At 45.8% G+C, this 13,152-nt stretch overlaps 2 protein-coding genes across 2 annotated transcripts; one reads left to right on the top strand and one right to left on the bottom strand.

The window, feature by feature from the left end:
• Positions 1–462: 462 nt before the first annotated feature.
• On the bottom strand, positions 463–6,940 carry YIPF1 (Yip1 domain family member 1). The gene is made up of 9 exons (XM_086617387.1): positions 6,871–6,940; positions 6,030–6,193; positions 5,268–5,348; positions 5,069–5,156; positions 4,822–4,938; positions 3,623–3,789; positions 2,834–3,016; positions 1,745–1,839; positions 463–733 (listed from the first exon to the last, which is right to left on the bottom strand). The coding sequence occupies exons 1-8, from the start codon at positions 6,899–6,901 to the stop codon at positions 1,750–1,752; spliced, it is 921 nt and encodes a 306-aa protein (XP_086473513.1). The 5' UTR covers positions 6,902–6,940; the 3' UTR covers positions 463–733; positions 1,745–1,749.
• Positions 6,941–8,657: 1,717 nt separating this feature from the next.
• On the top strand, positions 8,658–12,716 carry DIO1 (iodothyronine deiodinase 1). The gene is made up of 4 exons (XM_009977911.1): positions 8,658–8,988; positions 10,621–10,764; positions 11,973–12,172; positions 12,651–12,716. The coding sequence occupies exons 1-4, from the start codon at positions 8,658–8,660 to the stop codon at positions 12,714–12,716; spliced, it is 741 nt and encodes a 246-aa protein (XP_009976213.2).
• Positions 12,717–13,152: the final 436 nt, after the last annotated feature.

The raw sequence follows: 13,152 nt of genomic DNA on the forward strand, positions 1-13,152 counted from the left end.
GTCTCCGCCGTTCAACGGCCACCCCCGCCGGCCGCACGCCACTTCCGCCGCACGCCGGGAGGACCGAAGCTCAGCGGCCAATGGGAGGCGCGCACGCTCACTTTCCCCGCCCCCTGAGTGGAAGTGACGTCCCCGTCAGCGGACTACAAGTCCCGGCGTGCCCCGCGCCGCCGCGCCATGGCGGAATTCCAGCAGGGCGGTCTGAGGGACAACGGGAACCGGAACCGCGCAGCCCCACGCGGAGGGAGAGCGCGGCCGAGGGAGAAGGCAGCAGGGAGCCGGTGAACCGCGCTCACGGTGGCGTTTGCGACACGCACACGCCTCAGCGTGGTCCTGCCTCGCCTCCGCCCCGCCTTCACACCTCCCACCCAACCCTCTGGACAGCTTTGGGGATCGCGACAGCTTTGGAAGAGGAGCAGGAGATGTTTTGTGCACAAAATAAGAATCTCACATCACCTTCAGAACACTTTATTCAGAGGCAAAACAGTGTGGTGAGTGCAGACAGAATTTAAAAAAAGAAAAACTGCTGTAAAGGATTAGGATTAACAGTTCACTCTCCTTATGGAGCCAATCAAGCCGCCAGGGAGCACAGAGATGTCCCTGTGTCCATCGGACATCACTGGGTTTTTTTTCTACAGAAAACGTCCCCTGTTCTTGCACTTTCCATGTTCTTCAGCGAAAAAATAATCTAAAAATAAAATTACTGTACAGATGGAGAAACAGGCATTATAACCTGAAAGAGACAAATGACTCCCGTGAATATTGCAGCTCCTCACAGGCACCAGAGGACACAATAAGGCACATATTTATATTGAAACACTAAAATTCATTACTGTCATTTGGACTCCTAATAGGCACCTGGGATGAGAAACTGATTTTGGAGGAGGAAAGCTTCTAAAATTGATCTGCACGATTAGATTGTGTCACAGCTGGTAATTTTTTTTATGATCATTTTTGCTAGGCATATTTGGCTACATTTATTTTTTTCAAATCTAATACAGCTTCTAGTCAGTAAATACTCTGGTTTCCACGTACACGCTTGCAGCTGGTACACTTGCAGCGGCCTGGCCTCTGCATGTCTATCAGCCTTTTCCTGGACCTGCTCCAAGGCTCGTCTCTCCCAACAGAATCCAAATTTCATCTGCCACTGGCAGCACTCCCAGCTACCAGGAAGCAAAACCTCGAACCATCCCACACAAGGAACGTGGTCTGTACGGATGGCTCAGGCTCTGAGTCAGCCCTGCTCGGAGAGCATATGGATGTCCCCATGCACAGAGCTGCTGCTCCAAAACAGTGTCACAAACATCAAGGGGGGTGGAAAAATCTAATGTACTTTTAATATCAAATGGAAAGGGAAATAGGAGTGTAATGGTTTATTGCTTAAGTTTTACTTGTGCAGTACAAATTCTAACACTTTTGGACTTTTGTATGGCATTGAGGGGAAAAAAAAAAATCTTTGAAGAGACCTATGGGACTGAGTTGATTATTTAAACGTGTGTTTCCTCGCCAAGAGTAAACATCAAAGAAAAGAAAGATAACATGTCTTTGTTCCTCAGAGTCTTTTATGGTTTATAGCTATAATTAAAACTTACAACTGGAAGAAAAGTTAACAAATGGTATTTATATATGGGTGCCATTTGGCAAAATTGGTCTGTTAAACCCTTTTCCACTCAACCATAAGCAATGGAGAAAGTTTCAAGATGTCTGTCATGATTACAGAAGAAAGTTTAGATTGGATTCTTACCTTCTTTACTGACTCCTTGTTATTACTGTGGTTCCATTGTGAGAAGGGATAATAGGTGCAGGAAAATCCAGTTCAGGGGCATCAAAAAAGTATGCCTACATTATCGGAGAGGAGAAAAAGACTGTTTAGAGAGAAACAAACAATTCAGCCTCATCCCAGCTCTTTCTTTCCACACCCACTGTTCACAAGGTACAAACACGGCACTGAAATGACAAATTTGGATCTTGTATGATTTTACCAGATCAGAAACAGGTAAGTGAAACAGTGCTGTAAACTGTACTTTTAAATACAACAGTTAAGGCCTTTGAAAAGGCCTGTACTGGAAAGGACTGGACTGCAGGCATTTATTTGACTGTTTGCTGAAGCGATGAGGCTCCAGGCAGTGTCCGGTGACAGGAGCCCCACTGAAGTCAAGTCTCCTGCTAACACAAGACTTGTGTTTTGCCTTTGCCTCCCTGCACGCTGAGCTGTGGGGAACCAGATCTGTCTACTCCAGAAGCAGGGGGGAAACAGAACTGAAGCCTGGCTGGTATCATTCTACCTACTGCAACCAAGAGATGGAAAATAATTTAAGTTCTCATCACTATGTATTTCAGTAGCATTAGGGTCTTCCAATTTCATAACGTTGATATTTTACCAAGTTCGAGCAGGTTTATGTTTTCATCCAGAAAACTCCTAAGCACACACTACATATCCAACATTAATCATTTTAAAGGACTATTTAGTCTTTAAATAGTCTGAGCATAGCACCCACTGGAATAAGCTGCAACTCGGTACAATAAAGATTAACGCTTTGCTGATGCTACGATGAATTCCAGATATATTTAAGACTATTCTGTAAGTGATTTTGTGCTAAAGACAAATTCATTATTGAGTTTGTTACTGGCACTGTCAAAGTCAGATTGGCATCGATTTTTGCTATGCTTGAAATAATCAGAACTTTTACTCTGGAGGTTTTTCAGAGCTGCTACTTCTTTCTTTATTAATAAAGACTTTCCAGCAACCAGCCAACTCCTCCTTTCCTGTACTGTACTGCATCACCAGTCCCAGGAAATGCCAGGTTAGAGAAAAGGCAAGGTGGTGTCATACCAAACAGCCGACAGCCAGCAGGGCATGAAGCAGAACGATGGTCCCCACGGTTGCCAGCGCGATCCTCCGGTTGTCATCTCGGACAGCGGGCCAAAAGGTCATCACCAAAACAGACCCCGAAAGGCACAGGGAGAACATCACCAGGGCCCAGCGCACCACTTTTTGCGGAATGATCCATAAAATCTACAAAAGGGAGGAAAATGGTTGTTAAAGAGACTGTGTGAAACAGGGATCTGTTTATTTAACGCATTGTTCTGTGACATTTCATCACTTCCAGCCAACCTCTGCACAAATTAACTCATGCCTTATCTGATAACATCTCTGTCACTTGAGGAAGAATAACAGCAATAGCAGCTGTGACAAGAGCAAGTCCCTTCAGTTATGGCACTCCCTCCAAGGCCTGCCTCTTGCCAGAGGGAACTTGTCCTCGCAGCCTGCCCCTCAGCACTGCCACCCCACACACCGATGTCCGTACCCTATGGACACACACATCCCGATTCCTGAAGTCGCCTCCACTCTGGCTGCCTGCAAGGCTCTCCAGCAGCACCCTTGCTTGGATTTGCTGCCTCTGGGGAAGTGACCTGTCCTGGGCTTTTCCAGGACCCAAAAGATGTCTTTACATTAGATAAGCTTAAACAAAAAGCTTTATTCTAGCCAAGCAAAAGGAGCAAATGACTTGCCCAGTCCCCAAGACTTTGACTAATACGAAAAACATTGCAAGAAACAGCAAATTTTGTAAACCTTTTTGCAGGGCATGTAATAGAGGTGCACTCTTTAGGCCATACGTACCGCTGTGGGAATGTAAATGAAGAGGGAGTAGCCATATACACACACTATCTCCAGGAATGAGTAGGACACAATGTTCATAACTTTACTGTTCCTCCACATCAGGAATCCCCAGAGAGCAAGGGGAACGAGCCAAGCATACGCATAAATCGTCGTCGCTGCTATGGACACTGGAAATAAGACAAAAGATTTCACATTTTACTTGGAATACCAGCCAGAATCAAACGTGTAGAAGCATTTAGCCTGAAAACTAGAAAGCATGAATTATTAATAAACTGGGAACTTTGTATTTACATCCAGTTTACACTTACTACGTTGCAAACACTTCAAGTTAGTTTAAAAGTAAAGATTCCAGAAAGTATTCTTGTGACATTTTCAATTTCTTTATTACACATGTACAAATTGCTGTCGATTTCAGTGCGAAAGGAAGAACCACGGAGGAAATGAAACTTGATTAAACATAAAAACCCAGCTACTAACAGGTACTGAAAAACAAGACTAGAATGCAGACATGCTAAAAAATTGAAAGAGAACACAGACACAAGTGTCAAATCTGAAATTATTCAAGTGACTGGAATCCCAAATGGCAGCATTCTTCCAAGTACACTGTGGATTTTGGAAACATCAGAAGCCACATTCCTCTGCAGGGACAGCAGTCTCCTTCAAACCACAAGGACAAGCATAGACAATTGGCACCTGGCTCTGACTTAGATTCTGAGGCACGTATCAGTGGAGCATCTTTTGCATATTTTCGAGTTTGCCAGAAGGTAACAACTTCCAGCCCTTGGTAGGTGATGTAATACTCTAATTCAGTCATTTTCTCTCTGAGGCCTGCAGGCTCCTAGGAGGCCATGGATCCAGAAAGGCACCTACAAAAGCACCACAGTGGCCACTGCTGGGCTTTCCCCTCTCTGTACAAGGGGGCGTTCACTAAGCCTAGAAAAAGAACCGCTCTAATTTCTCCTGCCTGCGTAATAAAACCCTGTAACACTACTACATACTCTGGAGGAGTAGGGCTCTGCCAGTTACAGCCCGCTTTAAGGACTTGTTTCACATCTCCAAAATAAAGCAATCAATCAAAAGACTCTGCTAACTCGAAGCTGTGACCTGTTTTCATAGTACTTCACTAGCACATTAAAAAAACAACCAACCACCACCAAAAAACACCACCAAACTGAGGACTTTATCGACTACTTACAAACCTTTTCTGAACTCGGGCACATAGTGGTATGTTGGCTTGCCCAGATGGATGAAGAAGTTGGAGAGATTGCCACTAACAGCAATGGTAAAGACAAGCGTGGCACATATCCAAAAGGGACCTTAAAAGGAAACAAACAAGTTCAGTAAAAATTCCTCTGCGCTCTTGTTTTTTTAAGGTTAGCAAAGTAAAAGGGAATACAAACTCGAAGTATTTAGCACAGAAGAGAACTTCTCACACCTTGTACCTACCGTAAAGGTCGGGATTGCTGCGGATATACAGCCTTACAAAGTTCTTCCCTGGTACTGGGAAAACCGAACCTTTGATTCTGTCCAGGACCTACAAAAACATACAGATTTGTCTGACTGAAGATGCAAACCGGAAAAAAAACTCAACATCTGGACAAAGCACAGCTCAGACAACAGTTCTCCTCTGCAGTGGAGTATTAACCTGGTAAGTGTCCACATCGAAGAACGTCTGGTAGTACTCAAACGTCCAGAAAGGGGCACTTTTCTTCTGTCCTGCAAGCAGCTGTATGGGGGGAAAGTCAACATGGAAAGTGTTAAAGACATGCAATTTAGGTATTACTAGTTCATTTACACAATAGTTAAGTGATTTCTGTACCCAGACAGAAAACAAACCGAAGAGGATGGAGCTTACTATGAATTATTGAACGGTTTCCCTTTCCCCCTCCAACATTTGTTAGCAGCAGCTAGTCTTATCTCCCTGCAAGCAGAACAGTGGCCTGGGGTTCTAAAGAGCAGCCAGATACCACCTTCCACCACATCGTTTACAACGCGTGCCTTCATCAGCATCGCCAGTTCCCTCGCTGTCGCCGATGGCTGCATTAGCTGAACCCTTCAGACAAGCCCCGGCCATTTCAAAGTTTCCTGCTCTCCTGCCAGAGTCACCAACCCCACGGCAGAAAAACACACAGTGCTGGGTTTTCAGCTGCTGCTGTGCTCATCTCCTGGCATATTTGCTTGGTGTAAATCACCACCATCTCAGTTCAATTTCCCAGGCTGCAAACCACAACAGCTGAAGAGCCAACGCACGCTTGCTTCTGCCAACTCTGCTATCAAGAAAGTAACCTGCGACAGAGAAGAAGCAGGGTTTTAAGTCACCTAGCACAAATCCCTGGTACCCTTTAGGAATACTTCAGTGGCGTCAGCACGATTTGTATACGTGCCCATGGGGGTGTGAGAGAGTTACCTCTGTTTTATCAGAGTCATCGGTCCCCAGTAATTCATCATCCTCTTCCCTCCCTGGCTCTTGCAGACGGCCGTGCTGATTCTTCGGGATTTCAACTGGCTCATCGATGCTTATTGTGGTAGCATCAGGATTTGCTGCGAGCAAATTAGCTGCATCATCAAATTCTGGAAATAAGTACATTACAAGAGAGGCAATGGTCAAGCTACCAAAATCTTTGGGTTTGTGGCTCAAAAAACTACATTAAGACCCGGACGCAGCCCAAGAAGGGACACATCACGAGTCCAGGCATGTCAAACAGGATCTGTTTCTTACAGCCCAAACTGACCCAGATCAATCTCAACGTTTACTTAGCTGACAAAGTGCAAGGCCTTCTTTCCTGCTCATCGGCCTTGTGCGATCAACTAGTAGCAAAGCCTGCCTGTCCTTCCTGCCATCAGCCCCGACCTGAGAATCAGCTGGCCCCTGCAAAGGCCGAGGGAAACTGCCTCTCTGTGGGCAGAAATGGGTAATTCTAACCCTCTCTATTTTTTTTCTTCACGCCTGGATTTATTTATCAATAAATACGCTTGAGCGAGTCAGAAACTACAGTCCATTGCAAAGCACAGGGCGCTCTGCCCGCTGTCAGCTTTAACTTCCCGTCACAAAGGATTTCCGCCAAGACAGGTGACACTCCAGCTCACCGCCAGCACAATCCCGGAAAAAGAGGGATACTCCTGACGCCGCTGGCAAAACTCGGAGGCAGCTTTTCCTCAGAGGAGCCCCAAGCGCAGCTCACAAGCGCTCCCAGGCCTCGAAGAGCCCGACCGCTCCGTCAGCACCCGAGCAGCCTCACACGGCTCACCTCGGAACTTGAGGTCATCCGCCGCCGCCATTCACGCGCCGGGCTGAGACCTCGGCCCCCCTGAAACACGGGCGGCAGCGCCGACCCCGTCCTGTCCCCTCCGCGCCAGCCCCGGCTGCCGCCCCGCGACCCCCGGCCCCGCCAGCCCGCCTGGAGCCGGCCGCGGCCCCGCTGCAGCCCCCGCACCGCCCCGGGCCAACCGCTGCCGGCGGCGGCCGCTCCGCTCCCTTAAAGCGACAGCAGCCGCGCGGCGGCAGCCAATCAGCAGCCCCGCTGCTGCCCTCTCCTGCCCCGCCCCTCTGGCTCCGAAGAAACATCCCGGCGACGCTCGTCGCGCCGGCCAATCACAGGCCACGCGGTGCTCGCTCTTCCGCCCCCGCCCGCCCCCTTAAAGAGCCCGCGGCGCCCGGGGAAGGCCGTGGGGCTGCGCCGCCCCGGCGGCTGGAACCCGGCCGGGCAGGTGTTACGGGAACGGGACACTGTGTTTGTGCATGTTATCCACGTATATACACCCACATATATACATACGTGTTTATATATTCTATTATAAATTCATATTCTGTATTTTGATAATTTCTATTTTTACGTATTATGTACATTGGGTATTTATATCTTGGGGGTATCATTCCAGCCCCAAAGTGACAAATACCGGTGTGCAGCAGAGCACCGGAGGAGGCAGAGGTGTAGGACCAGGACACTGTTTGCATGGCACATGTAAAACGCAAATGGCTGCATCCATTCATGGCTGCAAGTCCAGAGGAGGCCATGGAGATGATCAGAGGGCTGGAGCACCTCTGCTACAAAGACAGGGTGAAACAGTTGGGGCTGTTCAGCCTGGAGAAGAGAAGGCTCCAGGGAGACCTTCTAGCAGCCTTCCAGTACTTAAAGGGGGCCTACCGGAAAGCTGGAGAGGGACTTTTTACAAGGGCATGTAGCAATAGGACAAAGGGCAATGGCTTTAAACTGAAAGAGGGCAGATTTCAATCTGATCTAAGGCAGAAATTCTTCACTCTGAGGGTGGTGAGGCACTGGAACAGGTTGCCCAGAGAAGCTGTGGCTGCCCCATCCCTGGAAGTGTTCAAGGCCAGGTTGGATGAGGCTTTGGGCAACCTGGTGTAGTGGAGGGTTTCCCTGCCCATGGCAGGGGGGTTGGAACTAGATGATCTTTGAGGTCCCTTCCAACTCAAACCATTCCATGATTCTATAATCCAAGGTCCCAGCCATCACCATTGATGGTCCTGTATGAAAACGTGCGTGCTTTGAGCCCTGCATGTGCAGGGTCTAAACACCTAACTGTTGGCAGGATCATAGAATCATAGAATCGTTAGGGCTGGAAGGGACCTTCAAAGGTCATCTAGTCCAACCCCCCTGCAAGGAACAGGGATATGTCCAACTAGATCAGGTTGCTCAGGGCCTCAAGGATCAGACCCTTGGGTATCGCTAACATAATTCTTATTTTTAGTCTGTAGTTCTGGGAAAACATCCTGATTCAGCTCCTCTCACTAGTAAAATACACGGCGTATTTATGAATAAGCCTCATAACTGCACAGTTGGCACTAAAAATCCATCCATCCCTGCGATTAATGCCTTCGGTGTAGATGGAGATAGCATAGCTGACAGGCTCTGCGTTCGTGCAGACGCTGAAGTCCACAGAGAGGTGACAGAGTGCACAGCAAGTCGGAAATTTGGTCAAGCACGTGAACATTTTTCCTCCCCCTCACGCTCTACCTTTGCCCCTGCCGTCGCACTGCATTCCTGTTGGAAGCGGTCAGACCTCCTCCACCATGATGTCCGGAGTCAGGCTATTCCTACAAAAAATCCTGATTCTTCTGCACGTTACTACGTGCGTCGTTGTTGGCAAAACACTGATGATACTGTTCCCTAATGCCATGAAAAGACACATCCTTAAACAGGGCGAAAAGAGCAGAATGAACGAGAATCCAAAGTTCAAGTACGAAAACTGGGGTCCGACTTTCTTCAGCTTCAAGTATTTGCTCTTTGTGCTGAAGGTGAAGTGGAAGAGGCTGGAGGATGAAGCCTTTGAGGGACATCCTGCTCCCAACACACCAGTGGTGACTTTCAGCGGGGAAGTTCGTCAACTTTTGGATTTCATGCAAGGTCAGTAGATCAGCTGTGTGGATGGGTTTGGTTTGCTGAGACCATAGATGAGGAGAAGAGGCTGCTGAGGGAACAGGGACAGGCAGCTGGCATGAGAGTGCACGACATGGCAGATGAGGCTATTGGTGTTCATTTGATGGAAAACATGCAACGCATTCTCTTCAGCTGTTTGCCTCTTGATTTTCAAAAATAACCTGTATTTATAATCCTGGCTACAACATCCTTTCGTGCCAGTAAGCTTTTGAACTTCTTGCAAAAGCTGGCTCTGCCTGGAAATGCCTCTTCACTGAAAGCCACGACAATAATTTGTTTTAGGGAGAAAAGACCCAGAATCAGAGCCGTGTGCAGTGATTCACGACTGTTGGCTGTCATTCCCTGTACTTACAGAAAGTCCCACACCCACTCCCTCAGCCAGCCTAAAGCCTAGAAAGCACACGGTGCGTTTTATTCTAGATTCAAAGTGGCCAGAAATAAAGCAGAAGGAAAAGAAGTTGCTTTGTACTTTGTCCGCTGCCTCCCACTGAGATCTCTGTAGAATGTCGAATTAATCATTAAGCTGCAGTCTTGAGCCCCATGGGAGGGATGACATCCTTCTCTGGCTCTGCTTTTCTAATTTTATATATACATATATTTATATATTTATGCAGAAAATAGGATGCAAATTTGGAAAAGAGATACACAGTATCTACAGGAAAGTACCTCCTTTATCAGATTCTTTAGGATGTGGATCAATGCTAGCAGCAGTTTTGAAGTTAAGCCCAGGCAGAAGGAAGATCTTGAACAAATTTCAGGTAATTTAACATAACCATAGACTAAAAGAAGTGCTTAAAAATCCTGCAAGTTCTCTGGAATCCAGGCCTTGCAAACAGATGCTAACACCTGTGGGCACATACTGTATTGATTTGTAAGCAACTGCATAGCTGCTTCCACCAGTGGCTTGTGTAATATTAATTTAATAAATAAGAATATATAACCAGAGTTCTGTTTGGACAGGAAATTGCAGAAATACACTGAAAGCATGAAAGCCTGTGACGCGTGACTAAAAAGTCTGCAGCTTCCACTTGGCTCAGCTAGAACAGACACCTCCAAAAAACATCACGTCCAATAGGTTCATTAAGCAGAATTAAGACATCTCTGACCCACTGTCCTTCGAAAAACCTTGCGGGTGATCAAGTTTAGTCTTTTTGAAGTTCCTTCATACTACGGACCTGGGGGAGGCTGTGATGTGCTGCATGCTCTATATCCACTTTTGCTCAGTTCCCTATCCCAAAATGTTGGTCAGTTGAGAACTGGCTCTCGTGACGAGGATGCGAGAAGAGGTGTGAATGCACGGTGCCTCCTGCCCTTACTGGGCTTCACAAAGGAAAGGGTCCCCTCGGTTAAGCTCAGTGCTGGGTCCGGCACAGGTCAGAGCCAGGCTAGGGAGAAGAAAGCCTCATTATGCCTGTTTTCCATAGATGCAGATGTTCTGCTGCCGATTTTAATGTCCTAAGAAGAAAGTTAGGTGGCGAGTGACTTACTCACTGTTGCCCAGGAAACTCTGTGGGGGAGGCTCAATTCAGTGCATTAATTTAATTCTGTCCTGCCTCTCACCACTGATTTAACCACAAACTGTCCTGTTTTTTTTTCCAGATAACCGACCTTTAATCCTGAATTTTGGAAGCTGCACCTGACCTTCGTTTATGTTAAAATTCAATGAGTTCAACAAGCTCATCAAAGACTTCAGCTCTATAGCAGATTTTCTTATCATCTACATCGAAGAAGCTCATGCAGCAGGTACAGTACAAACATCACAGTAATGCCCACCAAAACTTCAGACGTGTATCACTCCCTTTAGGAAGAAAAGTATGTTAGCAAAGGAGGGAATGGCAAACGGGAAAGAAATCTCTCAAATCAAAAGTGCCAACGCCAATCTAGGCACCAGTTTGTGTCCCTAATTCTCCAAAGACTTTACTCACACATCTGACTTTACACCGAGGTACTCCTGCTGAAGACACTCATCTCTGTGAAGGTGAAGCACATAGTAACATCTTCACAAAACTTCCTCTTAGTGTTAGTACAGCTCCTTTTGGAAGGAAAACAAAAAAAAAGGCATTTCACAGAAGAAAAGTTAAGTGTACAATGCCAGCATGTTACACGTTTTTAAAAAAATAATTCATTTTTAAAATATCTCAAGAACAGGATGCAGACTCTAATTTGAAAAATTTAGCAAACAAACTATACACACTCTTTTATCTACACTGGACTCTAAGTAAGACATTGGCACTGATTTTATCCCAGGGTTAAGGTGGTTTTCTAAAATGTAACATTTACAGTTTTCGAGTTTTCTAACAATACAACACTTTTGGCAGTTGAGGGATAACAACTCAGTCAGACATCAAAACCTTTTACTGGTTTCAACTTTACTAGGAAGAGTTGCATGCAGGTGTGTGTTTGCACATTTCTGAAAAAGGAAGGTGTGCCCTGGCTCAAATGTTTCACTTTTTTTTGTTGGTTTTTTTTTTTTTTTCAGGCTTAATGAGTAGAATCAAGCAGAATGAACAGTACTATTGTTGAGACTGTGATAAATGAACAGTTATCAGCTGACAGCACTGCATACCATTTTTAAATTCCCTCTGTGCCAATAATTTCGACAAGCTGTACCCAAATAGGATATATGTCCCCCACCTGGTGTCTTTCTAGAGTTGATTTATGTGGGAAAATTTCAGCTAAAATAATCAAATACTTCTGAATCCAAGGCAAGGGGAAAATACAGTTTGCTGAAATGAAAGGGGAAAAAAAAGTAGATCTTGGGACCATTTATGTGAAAAGCTCTAGCGCTCACATGCTCTGAGGAGCGGCTTTCATTTCGTGGCAAGTTTTGGTGTTAGGAGTAAATCGCAGTATTCTTTTAATGCAGTTTTGGGCTATGACACACAGTACATCTCCACCCTTAACATCTGCTCAGAATGTTCCTTGCCAAATCCCTTTTTCATTTGTTTTAGATGGATGGGCTTTTAAAAACAATATTGTTATTAAAAATCACAGAAGCCTTGAAGATCGAAAAATTGCAGCACAATTTCTTCAGAAAAATAATCCTTTATGTCCAGTGGTTTTAGACACGATGGAAAACCTGAGCAGTTCAAAATACGCTGCATTGCCGGAACGACTGTATCTGCTTCAAGGAGGGAAGGTCATCTACAAGGTAGAAAATATCAACAATGAGCACAATATATTGAGATTTTTAAATGTCAAAATAATTGGAGAATGCTTTACATTTATCAGTGAGTATTTCATTCTGCTTAAGAGCTAAAAACTTCACAATTCACTGTAACTGTGGAGAGAAAAGGACTTGCAGCAAAACCAGTCTGGGCCTTAAGAATATACATGTTTGACGTACACCTCTGTCTTGCCCAAATATTTACCTTGTGGCTCATTAGGAAACCTAGGCACATCTAAGCTGCGAGATCCAGGAACTCTTCCCAGGTCCGGGATGCAGCCGTTGGCCTTGTCCCAGTTACACAGCAGGGTGTAACCTGCGCGTGTACCACGTCCCACGTGACAGCTGCCACGCAAAGGAAGCTCAAGCACACCTGCCCACAGTTCTGGTGCACCTGCTGTGCTCCAAAGGACTTCTGCTTTGTCTACTTGAGCATCACCATATAATTTTATTGCCTTTGCAGGGAGGAGTGGGACCTTGGAATTATCACCCCCAGGAAATACGCACCATCCTGGAAAAACTGAAATAGAGGAAGAGGACTTCAGAGTAAAGACTATCTGGAATAAAAAGTTCAATGAAGAAGTTTTCATAGACGTAAGCATAAGAAGAAAAAAATTAATAATAGAGATAAAAACAATAATATGCACCCAAAGACCATCTGTAACAGGGTTCATTATGTGTTTATGTAGAGGTTTTCAAGTCTTGTCACTATAGCCCCAACTACTGCTTTGTAGTATCTTACTACGCTTGTACCACATGCAGTAAGGAATGGTGGTTGGGTCCATTGAGCTGTCAAGACCAGATCCCAACGTTTACGTTTGTAAGGAATATCGCGCAGGATGAAGTTCAGGGGTGGTGGCGTTTGCGAAAGTCGACGGGCATGCAAAACAACTCATTTTAAGATTCTCTTCCTCTTGTATACACACAATTTTCCTAAATGTTCACTTTTGATGACTTCAGAAGGC

The sequence above is a fragment of the Tauraco erythrolophus genome, chromosome 10 (assembly GCF_009769465.1).
Source record: "Tauraco erythrolophus isolate bTauEry1 chromosome 10, bTauEry1.pri, whole genome shotgun sequence".
NCBI lineage: Eukaryota > Metazoa > Chordata > Aves > Musophagiformes > Musophagidae > Tauraco > Tauraco erythrolophus.

Coding starts and splice junctions, on each gene's coding strand:
- YIPF1 (XM_086617387.1), bottom strand. CDS start 6,901: ATGGCGGCGGCGGATGACCTCAAGTTCCGAG. Junction 6,194..6,870: donor GGATGACCTCAAGTTCCGAG/GTGAGCCGTGTG, acceptor ACTTATTTCCAG/AATTTGATGATGCAGCTAAT. Junction 4,939..5,068: donor CAGCAATCCCGACCTTTACG/GTAGGTACAAGG, acceptor TTTCCTTTTAAG/GTCCCTTTTGGATATGTGCC.